Below are 19,940 nucleotides of genomic sequence, written 5' to 3'. Positions count from 1 at the left end.
ATTTTATTCGGAGGATATTGATGAGAAAATTAACTAATATAAGACATATTATGATAATTTCTTTAGGGTATTTTTGTTTCATATTTATTTTACTATCGAATTTAACTTTTTTTGTTTTTTTTTTTTAAAGTTTACACACGAGTCTATATTTTTACATAAAGATTTACACGGGATTTATATTTATATATTAATACGATATTCTATGTTTTATTTTTTTACTAATACGGGATTTTTTTTTTATGTTTATAAATTTCCATTCTTTTTATTTGAGAATTTTGAAAATTTTAATATTAAAATATTATTTTTGTAGTCTTATTTTACCCGTGCTTGGCACGGGTCCGGATACTAGTTGAACTTAAACTCGGAGAATTTAATATACGCCTCTTCTAAAATATTCACTTTCAAGTATAAAGTAAATAATTTTTTTTTTGGCAAAATATAAAGCAAATAACATCAACAGATGATTAACAAATCAAATATAAATAAATATAAATATTATAGATATCATAATAAATCATGAATTTATCATTGATTTACTCACTCATAGCAAATCTCTTATCATAATTATGTGTCAACGTGACCATCAAATATGGTGGCAACAAAATTACTTATCACGGTGATGTGGGAAAGACTATAGGATTGGTAACTAATCGTGTTGATTCCAAGTTGGTTGATTATCAGGATGATGACGATGAAGTTACTGACAACTTTGAAATTGGATTTGTTGATAAGACATCTGTGGAGTGGACATAATTTCTATGTTGCCAGTGGAATATGCTGACAAGTGTTTGATCTTGATGAGTTAGACGAGCAGTTCCAAAAATAGCAATTGGAAGATGCCCCTAGCATGATAACAGATTTGGATTCCATATAATAGTTTTCTACATTTTTATCTTGTGGCAAAATTTTAGGGTATTTTTGTTTTTCCGACATACATAAATACACCTACATATGCTCGATGTTTGAATGTAGGTGAATTTAAGTACATCAAAACTTGATCTTATACCTAAGGGAAATACACAAACCTGTGTGGAATTCTACATTCTTCAATTTCCCCTCTAACAAGATGAGTGGCTATTTGAAGCCATTGTTCATTCGAGTTGAGATAGATGATGATGTGATAAAGGTTAACAAGGTTTTGATCAATGGTGGAGCTACTGTCACCTAATGTCTGAGAGACTGATGAAGTTAATAAAAACTAAGAAAAACACGGTCACTCATAACATGGAGATCGCTGCTTTTAATGGTAAAACCTCAAAAATATGGTGTGATTACGCTAGATCTAAAAGTAGGATCCATGATTTCAATCAACAATGTTTATAATAGCACCTTCAAAGGAAAATTATAACTTGTTGCTTGTTTGAGAGTGGATTCATATTGTGAGAGTCATTCCTTCTACAGTTCATCATATCTTGGTTCTTTGGAATGAGGAGGGATATGTCGAACACTAGGAAGCTAATGGAATTGCCATCAAAGGATAACACATCAAACTCTACTTCTACTTCATTTTTATAAGGAAAATGCTAAACAGTGCCCCCGGGGCGGTTAGCATGACCCTTTTTATAAATAGGACTTCATTTTTCGACTTCTACCTCCACTCATAATATTTATAGATAAAAATTCAGTCTCATACAACCATCAAATTCAATTCAAAGGAATAAGCGACTTGTTTTCAAGTCAACATACAGGAGATTTTATGAAATTACAGATTACGCATGAGACTCTGAAACATGGCAAAATTAAGATGTTTGCCATATATTCCAGACAATTAATGTAACGGATAAATTAGATTCTAGGGACAAGCCGGTAGAATCAAGTCTCAAGAGTAGAGATTCCAATTATCTAGAATAGAATCCGGTACCAAAGAGAGATTATGCAAAGCATAATATTGAATGAGAAAGGTTTTTTAGAGAAGAAGATAACTTGTTGAATATTGATTCCTTTTCAAAGTGAGGCACAATGCCTTTAAATACAACCTAAAGGATAAAAATGTAAAATGACATAAAATAAACTATTATATAAGATTAAAATAAACTACTTAATTCATGATATTTATTTCCCATTACAATACCCTCCCCTTCAAACATCCTTGTCCTCAAGGATGAACAATCACAAGTGCCGTGTTTAAGAGGCAACACTTTCCATTTGCTTAGAACTTTAGCATCTCGAACATTTCCTCTATTAATCATCTTCCTATGTAGAATAGCCACAACAAAACTAACATTAGTAGCAACCTTCCGCGATCCATTCTTCGGTTGCCAATCCTTCAAGTTGGTTAAAACTTTAGGAGCATGAAAACTACCCTTGTAGATCATCTTCCTCTGCAAAATCAACCATTTATGAACTTCATAATAGGCAGCCTCAAAACAGTGCAGTTTCAAATAAGCAAACAATAGAGCCTTCCGATATATTGTATCTCCTTTAATATATTGAAGCATTTCAAGTGCATAGCAAATTTTGACCAGGAATGTATTGATCTTCATGCAATGTTTCAGACAAACAAAAAATATAGCACTTTCATCTTGTTTTAAATTAAACTTGAGCATTACCAAACTAGTTGAGTTCAATAATTTGAGTGCTAGTAAGTTCTTTTTTCTACCTAAAGGACCACACAAGAGAACACACAATTGATGAATAATCATGTGAGATGATTTTGTCAAAAGCTCCAAGGTCAGTTTTGGATGTCCAAAGTGAATTCGCATTATTTCAAAACATAACAAGCCAATCTCATTACCACCAACCTTAGAAACACAATAAACACATCTGCCATCTGCCCTGTCACCAAAATAACAATGACTTTTTGCCATAATAGAACTACACTCGTCATAAAAAAAACCATTCAAGCAGCTCCAAGTGTGAACATGTTGCATTTCAATTACCATGTGAATATTGCAAGTAGGAAGTTCCGAATTATTGTTGAAACTATCCATGTACACACAACACAGTTGAACGCTATGTGGGATCGCTTGAGCATATGATATGTGAATCAATTTACTGACTAGAGGTTTAACTCCCCTCAATACAAACTTCTTTCCAAATATTAAAAAGTCCATTTGAAGCTTAGAGAAGTTATGAAGAACTGAGCTAAGTGAGTTTAGCCCCCAATTTCCAAAACTTAAATCACAACATTCCAGAGGTAACATCTTCATATCTGATGTGAAAGTAATTGGTGTTATCTTCCAATATGGTTGAGATTTATCATGATAGGCCTCTTGGTTAGGAATAAAAATGCTAATATTCAGAAATTTATCATTAAAGTTCACAACCCCATTTGCTTCCAATATTAGAGTACTAATGAGACCATTTGATTCCTTTGGCATGATCATTTCTCTATGAAAAATAATTATGGGTGACATTTGCTTTAAAAACAATACCGAACTAACCTTTTTCCATTTCCAACCAATTTGATTGTGACTTTTCTTATGTCTAACATCAGTTCTCATGCATATGCGGCCAACACAAGAAAGCTCAAAGCAATTTCTACTATCACCAAGCATGTGCCACTCTTGAAATACCCTGCTGTAAGCATTGTGTGGGCTATAATAAATTGGTTTGTGTTTTCCCTTTAAATCCTCTAAAATTAGAAGACAAAATTCACAGTTATTGTGCAGAAACCATGAATCCATCACCCCTATGCACCTTGAATGATTAGTAGCAGGACATCTATCACAAGGTAAGGTTCCACTCATTCTATAAAGACAACATCCATATTCATTTATGTTAAAATCATCTTCATAATTATCTGGATGTTTCCTAACCTTTAATTCTAAAATAAAATTCATAGTTACCTCAGCTTCATAATGAGCGTGTCTTCCAAAATACCAAAACTCCCAATAGTATAAACTCAACATATTGAATAAGGTATAGTGACTAGGCATAATACACATCCTATTAATGCCTTTGGACAAATCAAATTCAACAGCTTGCTCATTATCCATGCATCTATTGATGATGACACTCCAAACAGCTATGTGGCCCTTTGGCATTTCATCAAACAGTTGGAGGGAACTTTGCAACATTGAAAAATGCTTTGCAGTAGTAACCAACAGAGAAAAATTGAGTGACGATGATTGAACCGCAACCCAATCAGGTGGTTCTGGAGGTATTGGCAATGACATTGTTGATGGAAATTGAACCGAAATAAAAACAGAAGAAATTGGAGGAAACAAGAGAGAAATCATTCCACCGGGATCAAAACATTTGAGCTTGTTGAGGTTTAGAGAAATTGATTGTGCAGACACATCAATTGTGTTAGATGACAGTGGTTTGATTTTTACCTTACTCAAGAGTTGCAGATTGGATGGTGATGAATGTTGTTGTGCAGATTGGAAGGTTTGATTTTTACCTTTTGAGAGTGGGATAGATCCTGTCATAGTTGGTTTTTGGTTCAACGATGTGGATTTCAACTGCTGCATTGTGGGCATATGGTTAAACACTTGGAGTGACAGCCTCGGAACCGCGCTACTATAGTTTAAGAAAGAAGAGTCGTGGTCAAGACTCTTCATCTCTGTGTTCATCTCTAAATTTGAATCTGCCACAACTTTTTCTTCAAGCTGTGCCTTCTTTGTGCAATCATCGGACAATGTCGAATTAGAGAAAACTGTCGTTGAATCGGAGTGTAAAAGTGATTTTGGTGGACATGAAAAGGGAGCTGGGATGTGGTGGTTAAAATCATTATCCCCTTCCTCATCCATCTCTACTACTTTGAATCGAATGCGCTTATGCTTCGATGCATGATCTCGAGTAAAAATTTCATCGCATAATAAACATAAACCCAATTCCATCTTCTCTTCCACTTCGAAAGCACTCAAAATTTTCACGGATTTGTATTTTTCAGCCATCATGAGCGCGCCAAATCAAAGGCTCTAGATACCAATTGTAACGGATAAATTAGATTCTAGGGACAAGCCGGTAGAATCAAGTCTCAAGAGTAGAGATTCCAATTATCTAGAATAGAATCCGGTACCAAAGAGAGATTATGCAAAGCATAATATTGAATGAGAAAGGTTTTTTAGAGAAGAAGATAACTTGTTGAATATTGATTCCTTTTCAAAGTGAGGCACAATGCCTTTAAATACAACCTAAAGGATAAAAATGTAAAATGACATAAAATAAACTATTATATAAGATTAAAATAAACTACTTAATTCATGATATTTATTTCCCATTACAATTAATTTGCACTCCAACATACAATCATCTATATAATGTGAATAATCACGTTTAAGGGAAAGGAAACAAAAAATTAAAAGGAAAAAACTTGACGAGAAACAGAACTGGCTTCGTTAAAGAACTAAAATATTACGAAGTGTCAGAAATCAGCCAACAGACCAAAAAGATCACCATTGGCGTAATCATTGTCCACCAAGCTGACCAAGAAGTAGCTGCTTCCCACCTGCGACACAATTAGAAAGAATTATCAAAACTCTGAAACCTCTACAGCCAAAAACAAAAATACAGCACTGACATGAAGTACATGATGGGGTTGTTTGATTCAATGTTTCAAAAATCGAGCTCGACGGTTCAATCGATTAAACCGTGAACCGGCACTCTCCATGGTTAAGTTATTTGAATGGTTGGATCACGGTTTCGTCACAGTACAAGCAGGTTAAAGTAGTCGAACTATTATTCAAAGGTCTGGCCGATTCAACGTACGGTTTGATTTTAAAATAGTGGTTGTTTTAGTTTTTTAAAACAGGTATTATCTGTTTTGACATTTTAGTTTTAAAAACAATACAATAAGAAACAGTGTTACAGAAAAAGTTAACCAAACAAGTTTTCCAGTTTTAATAAACTGAAGAACATATTTTAAGAAAAATGGAACAAGCCCTATGGGAATCAACCAGGCCCTATAGTATTTCTAAAAAGGTTATGTGCAAGCTTTAAAGGATTTATCGGTCGAAAAACTAACCTCTTCAACCAATTTCCTGGAGGCATCAGCCTCAGGGTACAAGCTCGCCCATGCTCTAGACCAAATTTCAAATGCCTCATCCTTCCATACGCTGAAGCTGACAGGATCCACAATTGTTGGTTGTATTATTTCCTTAGCTGGGAAGACCCCCCATGTCACGGCATTCACATCAGTTTGGCGCACATTAGATTTCCAAACCCCTTCTTTATTCACAGCCATATAAGTTAGGAATGGTCGATCCTTGGTTTTCTCAACAAGTGCATCCAGCTTTTCCTTAGAGCAGAAGAACTCTAAGTATGCCTTCTGGTAAACATACCCACCAGGTCCACCCCAGCCTAGGTAATATGTCAAAATAAAAGAGTTAGTGTATCTCATGTTACCAATAATATGGGTGACATCAATAGCCTAAATCATAATTTTACTGGATTTCTCATACGGATGTTGCCATAGTTTCATAACTAACTTGTAAAAGAAAATTAGTCATATATAGTTAACACAAATTAGAATGCTCAAATCCAACATTCAGAAAAAATCAAGTACGGATACAAAACAATATTTTTCCACCCACCTACAGTAGGAGAATCTGACTTCTCCCCATTGACTGCTGGCTGGCTATTAATGGTGAGAAAGCCCTTTGTGTTAATCTTCTCCAGGTGCTCATTTATGATCTTTGTCTCTGGCTGAAGACCATCAAGTTCTGACCAAGGATTGGTTCTCAACTTTCCCAGGCAAAACAATCTGAATCTCTGATATGTAACAATGAACAATTATTTAGTTGATCTTGAACTGTTGGTAAGAATGCTACATAACAACATTCCAACTAAAGTAATTCTACCTCATAAATATCTTCAACGCTTTTCAAGGGAACAGCCCATTCTTCAATAAGCTTCTTGTCCTTTGCACGTGGCCGCATGAACTGCACATTGTAAAGTAAAAGAAATTGATATCAACAGTGAAAGAAAATAAAAGTGTGACATCAACATATTAAAAGTGGTCATCTGCACCTGATAGTCAGTTAATGCGCCATATGATGGGTTACCGGAATCACCCCAACGCCCATGTGGGTATTGATCCCATCCTATGGTCCTTGATATGTAGCTTTTTGGACGATTTGCCCTACAATGGTTGGATGAAAAAGTGAGAAATGCTTCAAACAAATACAGACACTCCTCTTATACTTGGGAACAAGACGATAGCTGCAACAGTGACATACCAAAAGATTGGGCGAACATCTTCTTTAACACGGAAAACATTTGTAGGGCGTCTCCAAGGTAAGGATCTAGAAATTTTGGATTCTTCAATTAAGCCAAGGCTCTGCAAGTAAAAAAATCAACATCAACTTAAGTAAAGTCTTGCCAAAATAATATGAAAAAAGCTATACATTCACATGCTTTCACACCCAACAACTCAAGCTTTTGGGATATAACATTATATTAGAATCTCTATAACTAAGTGGGATAGAATTTGATCCTTTTTGCATACATTCTTTTAATACAAAATTGCCTTTTTGCACAAGGTAAGTGGACCTGTGCATTACCACACTTAAAGCCCAAAGGGCTCCTGTGGGAAGGGGCATTTTAGATATAAAACCAGTCATTTGCTTTCACCAAACAATTCAATCTTTAAGAATAATTGGTTAATGACAAATCGACGATATACATATCACAAGCTACAATGTTGCATGAAATAAGAGACCAACCATTAGTATTGCCAGTGCTGATTTCTCCATATTTAGCGTATAAAGATGCACCGTCTTAATTCCATGAGCCATGATCTTTTTGCACATTTCAGTTCCCAGGTGTATTCCATAAGCCTTGACAGCTTCTTCATTGTCCTTGATAGGCTCTAGAGCAGCCATTATCTCAGCAGGTATCTAGATTCATTGAAAATGAAACAACATATTACAATTACAATTACAATCCATGACATTGACTACCAAAAACACAACAGTAAAAAGCAAACAAATAGAAAACTATTAACAATTAAGTGAATTTTCATGCCTTCTTTGGGGGATCCAAACTCCAAAGGTTCTTAAACTAATAGAATATTTTGGAAATTTAATGCTGGAATATCTATAAAACAATTTTTGCTTACCTTTGTTTTGCAAAAACCGGTCATGCGGATAAATCCCTTGTAATTGTTAATGGGCATAATTCCAGGCACAATAGGACATGTTATTCCAATTTGGCGACAATCGTTCACAAATTTGAGGAATATATCAGTGTCATAAAATAACTGGGTGACAATCAAATCTGCTCCAGCATCAACCTATAAAGGAAACATAAGTTCAGAAAAGGAGGCCAAAATAAGACAGAAAGATTAACAAAAAGTCTCTGCAAGACCCCCATGGCTGCAGCTCAACCCTGCCACTTTTATTATTAAATAAATGCAACTTTCCTGACTTATCTATTTCTTTTCTTACATGTTTAAGCATGCCACTGCCAGTCACAGATTTAAACAATTCCCAAAAATTATATTCTAGAGCTGATAAAAAAATTTAAAAAAAAAAAAAAAAAACTTTTGAGGAATAAAAAGGGTAGATTCTGATTTAGAGACAAGACCTTGCTCTTCAAGTAAGCAAGATCCTTTTGATAACCTTCTGCTGGAGCCAACCCATCATTTCCTATAACATCGGGATGTGCCTCTGAAGAGAAAGACAATAGAATGTGAGATCAAAAGATGGTGGGAAGAGGAAAAGAAAAACATATAGTAGGAAGAAATAATAAAGATGAAAAAAAATGATAACATAAGAAAGAAACCTGGATAACCAGCAATCGTAATGCCAAAGTAGTCACCATATTTGCTTCTGATATGTTGAACCTACAAAAGCATCAACATCCAAAAAATCAAGACTCAAGACCAGAGACATATATGTCAAATTTTATGAAACTAAGTGTTAGGTTTTATCATCAATAAGAATTGAATATAATGTACCATAACTTATTGGAAACTGGTGTCTATTTATTTAAAGTATGGTCTGTAAAAGGTGCATTTCTTTGCATTTACAGGTTTTTGATTACTTTTCTATGTTGGGAGCAGTAATAATTTGAAAATATCCCCAATACATTAAGAATCTCCCGAGTAAGAAAAATTAGCATCATCTTTTCAGAAGTCATCTGCTATGATGAATCAAACAGTATTTTTTTTTTAAAAGGATGAATCAAACAGTGTTATATTGAAAGTATGTCTTTTTACAACGGTAGAGCTTTTCCTATTAAAGGATTTTGTCAAAATACTTTCTGAGAAAATAGCTTGAACAAAAATCTAAGTACTGAACTCTGAGAATGGAAGCATGAGTTAAGACATGATATCACGTAATGATTCCAGCCAACCTTGGCAAAAATAGAAATGTTATAATAGCAACTCATAAACAAATTATTCAAAAACTGAAAACTGCAAGAGAGAGTGTTGTAACTAGGAATGATTCTCAGCACAGCTCCTAATGGCACAATTAATTGAAACGTCAAGACACATTAAGTGCATATTTGGGTGAGTGTTTCACAAATATGATTTTAAATAAACTTTATTTTATAAAATTTATTCGTTTAAAATTGAGTTTGAAGTTAAGCCACTTATAGTTGGATGTTTTTTATTCTAAAACAAGCTTGCCAAAAAACCTAGTACAAATTTTTCAACTTATCGTAAAAGCTACTTTTATTTATTTCTTCTAATCAAATCGAGTTTTAAAGGCAAAATCAATTCAGATACAAAGTATCCACGCATACTAAAACCATGCTTGTTAAGGGAAAAAAGAAAACCATTTTCATATCTCCACCCCGTGATCTAAAACTACACTAAAAACAATAACAAAACAGAGCGAAAACCATCTAAACCATGCTAATATGATTTTAACATATTATTATCTTCAAATCAATGATTAATTAACACTAGTACTATAAACAAGAATTACTCAAGAGTAAGAAACATCCATACCAAGTCACGCGCGCAAGCAAATCCACCTTCAGTCTGAACAAACTTCTCCTGACCATGAGGCGGATCACCACGAAGAGCAAGCACATTCTGAATCCCATTAGACTTAATAGTCTCGAGAGCATGATCAATCTTATCAACAGGCATATTAGTACATGTAAGATGCATCATAGTTTCAACACAAATAATATTCTGCATCTTATTCGCAATTTCTAATGTCAGATCAGCAGTTGTTCCACCAGCACCCCAAGTAATATCACAAAATGATGGATTATGAGCAACCATTCGGTCCATTCTCTCGAACAAATTATCAACTCCATCTTCAGTTTTCGGCGGAAAAAACTCAAATGAAAACACTACTCTGTTTGGATCCGCTGCAGCTGATCTAATTTTGTCTATCACCTTCATTTTTTTTCTCTTTTTATCAATTTAACTAATTCTCCTGAAGCAAGTAACCAACAAAACTAAAATTAATATAATTAATTACTAAAATCAACAAAATTAATAATTAGATCAGCTAGATCCAACAATTAACTAAGCAATTTCATAAGCAAAACTACAACTACAAAGTTTCTGAAATGGTGACAATTATTTTCATACAGATCTAAAAAGAAAAGACGGTTAAAGCAAATTGAGCAGAAATTCGATAGTGTAGTAGATCAGATATATGAACATTATAAGCAGTAAATTGATGATGAATGAAATGAGGATTAACGAGAATGATGATAATTGAATGGGAATGGGAGAGGGAGAGAAAGAGGAGGTGTTGAATCGTACCTGGAGAGAGAGGGAGAGAGAATGAATGAAGAAGAAGCGCGGAATGGGAGGAGATGTATTGTGATTATTTATAGATGTATAGTGATAGATCTGTGTGACTGTGAGGATTGGTGGTTGGTGGCACTGTCTTACCGGCTACTATCCTTTGTTAATCATTTATTCAAAAAAATTCATGTCAAATCTTATGTTGTAGATAATTAAAAATTGTTAATTAAGTAGTAATTGAGAGAATAATTTAATCGGTAGAGATAGTTTATGTAATATTTTAGTCATTAGGCTATTTAACAGACAAAAATATATTTTTTTTTTATACAAATAGTTTTTGTTTTTTGTCAGGTTGTCTAGTGACTTTAAATTCCACTTTAAAGATGGATAAGTGTTCAGGGTTCGAATCCCGGCCCCTGCATATAAAATATTGATGTTCCTACCAACTGAGTTAAAGCTCACGTGTACAAAAATAATTAATTACTAGTCTCTTATTTTGTTTATAAACAAAAGTTTTCATAATTTTTTTGGACTTAAATATAAGTAAATCCATAATTCTATTCATATTTAATGGTATTTTTTCAAAAATGTTATTACATTAGTATTTACTTAATGTTGTGAGTATGCGTTACTAGATGGTATTAGGGGTAAATTAGTAAATATAATTTTTTTTACATAATATTAAGAAAATTAAATGTACTTAACTATTTATTTTTAATAAGTGTAAAACCAAAATAAAAAGTTATCACATATTAGTGTCAACCAAAAATAATAAAACCAAAAATTAAATGTACTTAACTATTTATTTTTAATAAGTGTCAACGATCACTTTTGTCAATCCAAGATTATAGTAGCATGGTCTAGGCTTACAGAAGGAACCACATGTCTTAACGTGGATGGTAGCTTGTTGGGCACTACAAATACAGCCGGGTATGGTGGGCTGTTGCGTAATAATAATGGTGACTTTATTTTGGGTTTTTACGGTGTTGCAACAGTTCAGAGCATTTTATTCGCCGAGCTTATGGCGGTGCTACATGGCTTACAAATTTGTTGGGAGAATGAGTTCAGAAGAATCATTTGCTTCTCAGATTCGCTTCGGGCAGTTAATTTAATCCGGGAAGGAGTCTCGGCTCATCACCGGTTTGCGAATGAAATCTTTAGCATCCGTCAACTAGTTGATAAAGATTGGGATGTGGTTGTGGAACATACGCTCCGAGAGGATAATGCTTGTGCGGATGTGCTAGCCAAGATGAGTGCTCTCTCTAACTTGCCATTAGTGAAAATTACTTCACCTCCTAATGAACTCTCTATGCCTCTTCTCGCTGATGCGCAGGATGTAGTTTTCATCCGGGAGTAATTTTTTCTTTTTCATTTTTTTCTCTATTGTAACCAAAGAAAATATAGTAGAGCCTCTTAATATAAAGTTCGACAAAAAAAATAAGTAAAGTCTATAAAATGGGAAACCGAGATGGAGAGAATGTGAGGGGAATTTGAACTAAGTCTAAATTAAATTAAGAATATTATATTGTTTGAATATTTAATGCGTTCCAAAGATGTTATATTTGATCACTTAAAACATTAAAAGACTAGACCATGTGGATGCTCTAAATTGACAAACGCTCTTTTGTTTAAAACCTACAAGAATAAAAAGTGAAGTAAATAACAATAGTAATCAAACTAAACAGTCTAAGTAATTAACCTAGCAACTAAGTATGTGTTTCGTTTTTTGGTAGACATAATTGATTTTGATAGAATTGAATTTGACAGAATTGATTTTGACAGAATTGAGTTTGACAGAATTAATTTATGTTTAGATACAATAATACAGAATTGATTGTTGTCAATCCATGTTGTTTGGATAATTTTGAACAAAATTGCTTTTGAGTGTATAACTATCAAAATGGGCATAGATAAAAATTACACATCATTATAATACTCGTTAAAACATAAATTAAATTAGCATAATACTAAATATGAAGTAGTCAAATAAAAATTACAAATAGACAATAGAATTTAAAGTGCAATATTATAGTACTAAAATATTATCACAACGCTAATTTATGAAGAAGAAAAAAAAAAATCAGTAGAGGGCAGTGAAGGGTTCTCGATAGAAAAATTGAAAGACATGAGTATTGATGTTGATGAGATACAAAACAGAGTGTTGATGAAAGAAAAAATCAAAGAGGCCAGTTAAGGAAATAATAGAGGAGTTTGTATGTCATAAATGTAGAATTGATTCTCCCCACCATAAAAACTATAAATTATGGCTTCAACTAGAATTGATTCTACTCACCTTAATTAGAATGGATTTTGGAGAATAACCAAACACAATTTATTTTTTTTCATTTTCAAGGTAGAATGGATTCTAGGGTGTGTAGAATGGAAACCAAGCACACACTAAGTGTAAAGCAAAATCACACAACCAATCAAAAGATCAAAATAAAGAGACCGAAGGAACAAGAGATACAATGAGTCTTTACCAACTTCGACCTAAATTGACCTACGTCTGAAAGAGAGTGTCGTTCTTTGATCCGTTATCGATGGTCTTTACAAGAGATACAAAAGAGTTATGGGAAATTAGCTTTAAGTGGAAAACCAACCCTATTTTTTTTTCAATCTCTTGTTAACAATAGTTACAAAAGTGACCAAGAAACAGTCATATACTGCTCACCGGAGCAATCCCAAATTATCTTATTTCCTCTTTCAACCCTACACTTGATAGTTTTCACTCAAAGTACTTCTCAACCCTATAATCTCTCCCAATAGACACCAACCCTTAACTCGTAAGGTTTCCTAAGAATCGTCAGTTTTTGTCACTAAGGTTCTCTACTAGGTTATTACATAGCTCACTCCAAGTCTATAAAACAAAGGAGGTTTTTTTACCTAAAGACACAAGTAGGCGCCTCACACATCAGCACACCTGCCTCGTGATCAACTAGATGCAAAATGCTGCATTGTTGTGACAACCGCCTTGCGGCCAAATCCACATGTCCATCGTTCAAGGCAAAGTGAAAAGCTTCCAATCCACTGTCCAAAACTTCCTTGTGATTTAAATTCACGTGTGAAACACTTAAGGCGAAATTGTCCAGAATTTGAAGACACACACAACAATTCTCTACCTTGACTTTAAATTGGTGGTGATGTAAATTTAACCAATAATCTCCTTGTTGTTCTCTTCACCTTTGAATTAATCTTGAAGACAATATACCAAGTTCAATCCCTACTTGAACCTTGACCTAGACATTAATCTCTACTTGCATTGAACTACATTAGGCTTTTTAGGTAATTTCACAAGTTGTATCATAGCATCTTCAGCTCTTAGAGTGTACATTTTCATCATCATGAAGATTCACTTGCCTCCAACCACTCTTGAATTTTGGGATAGTCCCACAAGTTGTACAATACATTCTTCAATCCATATAATATCTTTTGTGTTCTTGAAAAATTTGCATTCAAATATATCTTAGTGAATTTATCATTTCACTTATCATTTCAAATATATTAAATTTATCTTTGATTTTATTCGTGCACGCTTTTTTTTAACAAAGGAGAAAAGCTAAGGTGACCAACTTCTAGAAACTTAACATAAAAAGAGAGAGATACAGAAGAGACGAAAACAAACAAACCTTCCTCAAGGTTAAGAAAATTGAAAATTAGACGGATCAAATCTATTAACAAGGTGATTCCTAAAAACAATGGGTAACTATCAAACCATATGGTATCATTAATGTCAAGGCCTAAACTAGCTAGTTTATCTGCCACATGATTTCTCTTCCTATAGATATGAGAGACTACAAAATACATATTTCTCACCAAATGCAAACAATTGTTCAAACGGTTTCTTAGCTTCCAAGGAATAGATTGAGACTTGAAAGTTAGAGTCAAAAGTTTGGAGTCACACTCAAGCCAAAGATGATTCTAACCCTCTTATGTGCGATCTCAATAGTAGCAATTGCACCAATAAACTCAACCGAGAAAACATCATTAACTCCTAAATTAAAAGCAAAAACCCTAAATCATTAACTTAAAGGTTTGTCTAACATGTGCAATATTTCACATGTTAAAGCAATAATTATTTATTAAAAAATTATATATTTAATATAAATACACAAATTTTAATACAAACTTACTATTTTAAATTTTTTAATTAATATATGTGAATTTACACATGATAGAAAAATAAAGTACCATTTGTGCATGCTTATTAGAATATTAGTTACAAAAACTATTGTAAAATAAATAGCAATATTTTTATCGAAAAATGATTAATATAAAATAAATTATATAATAATTGATAGTCAAAATTTCACAATAACATCGTATATTTAGGACCGAAATAGTTTGAAATGTATATATTCATAAAGGAGAATGTTAACTTGTGCCCTTAAGGCACATGTTAAGGAAGCAAAAATAGAAATTATTAAATGTTAATTTGTGCATTTTGACTTTTGAAGCATTAAATTTATTGTATCATTAAATGATGAATTTCTATTTTGGTATATCTTAACATGTGCCCTAAGGGCACATGTTAACAAGACCCTAATTGATAGTCAAAATTTCACAATAACATCGTATATTTAGGACCGAAATAGTTTGAAATGTATATATTCATAAAGGAGAATGTTAACTTGTGCCCTTAAGGCACATGTTGTATCATTAAATGATGAATTTCTATTTTGGTATATCTTAACATGTGCCCTAAGGGCACATGTTAACAAGACCCATTCATAAATAATGTTTAGTCAATCAACCAAAAAAAATAATAATAATGTTTAGTCTTTTTTGTGAATAAAAAATACATGTTTAGTCATTGCCTTGGTAAATTGGTTGGTGGCTTTGGGTTGGTAGGGTCTAAGTGCTGGGCCAATTACTTGCATGCAATAGTTGGTGGCTTAAGTAGACACAAGTTGGTGATCGTGTATTTGCACAAAGTGTTTTAGATTGTGGTCCTTGTAAATTAATTTTTTTTTTATAGAATAAATTTTAAGTGAGATGATGGTGCTCCGATTTGAGATGAGGAAGATCTTAAATTCTTATAGAGTATTTATAAAGATAATAATATTTGCGGATTTACAATATACATTACCCTTCTTTTACTTTTTTTCAATATTAATAAACTGGAATTTTATATAAACTTTATTAAGAAAATGCGAGTTTATATATTATTCAGTCAATTTCAATATAAACTACAGTATAATTTTATATGAACTCTATTACGAAAATGTGAGTTTATATATATATATATATATATATATATATATATATATATATATATATATATATATATATATATATATATATATATATATATATATATATATATATATATATATATATATATATATATATATAGGGGTGTTCGCGGTTCGGTTTGGTTCGGTTTTGAGCATAAAAGTCATCCTAATCGCAAGATAAAAATGTATGCGGTTCGGTTTAGTTCGGTTGATTTTTAAAAAGTCATGCAAACCAAACCAAACTAATGCGGTTAAGATTGGTTAGGTTTGTGCGGTTTATACGATATAAAAAATATGACAATATTTTCAACTTGTTACAAAATAAACATAGGAAATTTTAATTTATTTTATTGTTTACATGATACAATATGCATATACAGAAATTGCATATACGTAGTAACTTATTTTTAATACCAACAATATAGTTCTAGATCGCGTGAAATGATATGTTTTGACAGCCTATTGTTTTATGGACTCAATTTGGGTTAATTGCTAATAGTTGATAGAGCTAAGTTAAGTATTGCGGTTTGATTCGATTTTATGAAATGAAAACTGCAAACCAAACCAAACCAAACCATGCGGTTTAGAAGAAAAATAATCCGTGCGGTTAAAACTAAATGTGGTTTTTTGCGGTTTCAGTTTGGATTGGTTCGGATTGCGGTTTTAATTTTGAATTAGTTCGGATATGATCACCCCTATATATATGCCTCTTCAATCGATATCAAAGAAGGTCACAGAGGTACTAGGCAACAAGAACATTTCATAAAATGCATTATGGAAAGCCTTAGCACGGAATTCTATTATTTTTAGTAGTAAGTAAGAGTAAGGAGCAAAGCATTAAGGTAGAATCAATGTTTTAAGAACCGGACCGGACCGGCCGGTTCGACCGGTTCAACCGGGAACCGAACACAGCAGCGGTCCGGATGAGTGCTAAGAACCGGTAGTCTGTAGAACCGGAAAAAAACCGTTCGGAACCATTCCGAACCATTCTGAACCGTCCAAACCGTTGAATCGGGGGCGGTTTTAAAAAACCGGCTGGTTCGGAATCTACTTTAAAAAATAAATAAAAAAATCATTTTTTTTCCCTATTTGTTGTTTCTTTTCAGCGTAATAGATTCCTAAGAGAAAAGGATAAAAAAATTATAAAAGAAAAATATACCAGATCTTGAAAGAAAAACATATTACATACTTTCATCCACAAATAACACAAGCTGACATTGTTTTTGTTCTTGAAAAGAAGATTATGTTTTTATTCATATTTCATGAGAGGATAACTCAACAATGGAACTAGAGGAAATAGAAGAAGGATTGGGAGAAGAAGAAAAGATAGAAAAAAAAAGAAAGAAAACAAGGACAAAAAAAAAGAAAAAAGAAAGAAAACAAGGAAAGGAGGATGGAAAAAGTGGGTGGCGGCTGTGCACTATGCTGCTACTTACTTTTTTATTTTATTAATTCTAGGATTTATTAGTACTTAGTAGTAGTAGTTTGTCTAGTTACATAAGTGGGCTTGGGCTTAAAAGTATTGATATTTGATAAAAATAAAAGCGTAGAATATATCACACTAATAAGCCCAAATAATAACATTACTAATTTAGTAAAAAAAAAATATTACTAATTAGTTCATTTCCATATTATTATAGAATAATTATATGAACGGTTCAATGAAAACGGTCTAATAACGATTGAACCGGTTAGACCGGTTGACCCTTGAACCAGAGGTCACAACGGTTCGATCTCCGGTCCGGTTCTTAAAACATTGGCATTTCAGTCAAATAATGTTTTTTATTTATATATTTTGGCGGAAGTTTATATGTTTTTTAATGATAAAATAGGGTAATGACGTTCTTTGTCAAATAATCAAATAAATAACAATAATAACGTTAAAATTTCCCTTTGAATCGCCTACAAAAATATATCCTTTGAAATTTGAGGTTATGACTTACTCCCTCCGTCCCAAAATATAAGCAAAAGTGGGTCAAATAAACTTGATGTATTTGGTTAAAGATTTGGATCAAATACATCCAATTTTATTGATCAACTTTTACTTATATTTTGGGACGGAGAGAGTATATGAGTGAAATTGGAAATGGAGGAAGATTAATGTCACACCTTTTGTATTCAGGATAGGTGAGAAACTACACTTTATATTTAAATCTTAGTCTAGGATTTAATTCCTCTATACACCACACTGCACGATATATAAACTCACATTTGTGAAAATATTTTAAAAATTAACTTATAAAAATGATACTACTATGATATAATTTAATTAAATTTATAATACTACTCAATTAAACAAATCAATTCAACGAAGATGAAGATATTTATTTTCACTATTTAATAATTTACAACGAAACAATATTGAAAAACTTATAGTGAAAATCAAGGACTAGTTTTTTTCTTTACTAAGACTAGTTTTTTTCTTTCTTACTAAAAAAGGAGTATTTTTTTTTCTTAATACTCCCTTCGTCCCAAAAAGAATGACCCATTTTGAATATATGCACTATTCATATATATTGTTTTGACCATATTTTTCTACTAATAAATAAAAATAAATATTAACATATAAGATGTTGTTAGATTCGTCTCGATGAGTATTTTCAAAATATCAATTTTTTATAATTTTTACTATTATACAATTAAAAATATTAGTCGCCAAAGTTATGCATTGGCATGCGTGTTTCGGTCAACTGGGTCATTCTTTTTGGGACGGAGGGAGTAAGATGTTTTCCTTTTATTATTTAAAAAAATTCCTCCAAAAACAATTTGTCGGCATATGTCACCAACTAGAAAAGAAAAAAAAAGCACACGTGTTTAATACTCCTTTTGTCCTTTTGTTATAATAATTTTTTATTAATTATTGTGAGTATCAAGAAAATGGATCGGAACGTCGTCTTTAGGCGCTATGTTTCTAGCTTTATTTAACAAATCTGGATAGTAAAATGATGTTATTAAACAAGGGTCTTGTTAACATATGCCCTTAAGGCACATGTTAAGATATACCAAAATAGAAATTTAACATTTAATAATACAAGAAATTTAATGCTTCAAAAATCAAAATGTACAAATTAGTATTTAATAATTTCTATTTTTGCTTCCTTAACATGTACCTTAAGGGCACAAGTTAACATTCTCCATTAAATAAAGGTACAAGAAATGGCTAAAGTAAGAGTACAAAAAATAGACATCAAACAAACAGAGATAAAACTCAACCTACCACAATCCCTATACAAGCATATGGATTGGACAATAAACAAAAGCCTTTATGCTTAACTTTCAACCACCACCAAGTGTTGATTTTGATATTGTCAAAAAAGTGTAGTTTTTTTTTTGGTACGAAGTAAACCAATGTAGTTGCTGACACATCTTTGCGGTTAATAACTCTATTATGATGCTCTTTTCAAATAAATCAAACAGTCGCTTACCAGGTTGCTTGTAGGTAGCTTCTTGGAATTTTGCGAAAATTGCATGCCCCATAAAACTTAGAAGCCATAGCTATAACATTAGGAAGGATGCAAGGAACCCCTAGACATGAAATTATACCGTTCCAAGCCACCCCATATACATAATAATTCTGGAAGAAATGATTCGTATCCTCAACTATATTAATGTGAATGATTCACTTTAGAGTGTAAAATGAGTAATATCAACTTTTAATTAACAAATTAAAGGTAGATATAGAGTGTAAAGAAAGGAACATGAATCACAAAGCTTAATTTTCTCACTTTACACTTTACTTACTTTAAAGTATCTAAATCCTATAAATATTGTCAACAAATAAAAAAAGATGTTGATATTATTAAGGCTCAATTTCTTCACCCTGGTTCGAACTTACAGTTATATGTGTAAATTTGATGCGTGTTTATCAGTTTGTCTATTACAAATACATCTGCATATTACATGCATTGTTCCTGCCAACTGAGTTATATTGACGGGGATATACAAAAGTCAATTTATTCAAAAATAAATGGAAATATTAATTAATAGGGTCATGCTAAAACTTTTCACATCATTAAAACATTGAATGCACAATTTACGAGATAAAACTTCTATATTTATATCCTTAACTCGTGCCCGGGGCACTGTTTAACATTTTCTTAATT

At 32.4% G+C, this 19,940-nt stretch overlaps 3 protein-coding genes across 3 annotated transcripts; 1 reads left to right on the top strand and 2 right to left on the bottom strand.

The window, feature by feature from the left end:
• Positions 1 to 1,577: 1,577 nt before the first annotated feature.
• On the bottom strand, positions 1,578 to 10,804 carry LOC123899454 (methylenetetrahydrofolate reductase 2-like). Its single transcript, XM_045950589.1, has 13 exons — positions 10,619 to 10,804; positions 9,845 to 10,283; positions 8,671 to 8,731; positions 8,473 to 8,555; positions 8,006 to 8,179; positions 7,611 to 7,784; positions 7,125 to 7,225; positions 6,916 to 7,027; positions 6,747 to 6,827; positions 6,480 to 6,657; positions 5,912 to 6,246; positions 5,179 to 5,395; positions 1,578 to 1,773 (listed from the first exon to the last, which is right to left on the bottom strand). Exons 2-12 carry the CDS (start codon positions 10,247 to 10,249, stop codon positions 5,312 to 5,314), a joined length of 1,788 nt encoding a protein of 595 aa, XP_045806545.1. The 5' UTR covers positions 10,250 to 10,283; positions 10,619 to 10,804; the 3' UTR covers positions 1,578 to 1,773; positions 5,179 to 5,311.
• Positions 1,942 to 5,000, bottom strand: LOC123899447. The gene is made up of 2 exons (XM_045950578.1): positions 2,742 to 5,000; positions 1,942 to 2,321 (listed from the first exon to the last, which is right to left on the bottom strand). The coding sequence occupies exons 1-2, from the start codon at positions 4,842 to 4,844 to the stop codon at positions 2,025 to 2,027; spliced, it is 2,400 nt and encodes a 799-aa protein (XP_045806534.1). The 5' UTR covers positions 4,845 to 5,000; the 3' UTR covers positions 1,942 to 2,024.
• Positions 10,805 to 11,624: 820 nt separating the features above from the next.
• On the top strand, positions 11,625 to 11,960 carry LOC123892375. The gene has a single exon (XM_045942164.1). It carries the CDS (start codon positions 11,625 to 11,627, stop codon positions 11,958 to 11,960), a length of 336 nt encoding a protein of 111 aa, XP_045798120.1.
• Positions 11,961 to 19,940: the final 7,980 nt, after the last annotated feature.

The sequence above is a fragment of the Trifolium pratense genome, linkage group LG1, assembly GCF_020283565.1.
Source record: "Trifolium pratense cultivar HEN17-A07 linkage group LG1, ARS_RC_1.1, whole genome shotgun sequence".
Taxonomy (NCBI): domain Eukaryota; kingdom Viridiplantae; phylum Streptophyta; class Magnoliopsida; order Fabales; family Fabaceae; genus Trifolium; species Trifolium pratense.
The sequence above is the reverse complement of the archived record's forward strand: the minus strand, read 5'-3'. Positions and strand labels throughout refer to the sequence as shown.

Bases quoted from the DNA above. Each gene is read 5' to 3' on its own strand.
- LOC123899447 (XM_045950578.1), bottom strand. From the start codon at position 4,844: ATGATGGCTGAAAAATACAAATCCGTGAAAATTTTGAGTGCTTTCGAA. The intron at 2,322-2,741 runs GTTGGTGGTAAT...TTGATTTTGCAG, and splicing joins GTGTTTATTGTGTTTCTAAG to AGGAAGATGATCTACAAGGG.
- LOC123892375 (XM_045942164.1), top strand. From the start codon at position 11,625: ATGGCGGTGCTACATGGCTTACAAATTTGTTGGGAGAATGAGTTCAGA.
- LOC123899454 (XM_045950589.1), bottom strand. From the start codon at position 10,249: ATGAAGGTGATAGACAAAATTAGATCAGCTGCAGCGGATCCAAACAGA. The intron at 8,732-9,844 runs GTATGGATGTTT...ATGCTTTTGTAG, and splicing joins TTGCTTGCGCGCGTGACTTG to GTTCAACATATCAGAAGCAA. The intron at 7,226-7,610 runs GTTGGTCTCTTA...TTTTACTTGCAG, and splicing joins CAGCACTGGCAATACTAATG to AGCCTTGGCTTAATTGAAGA.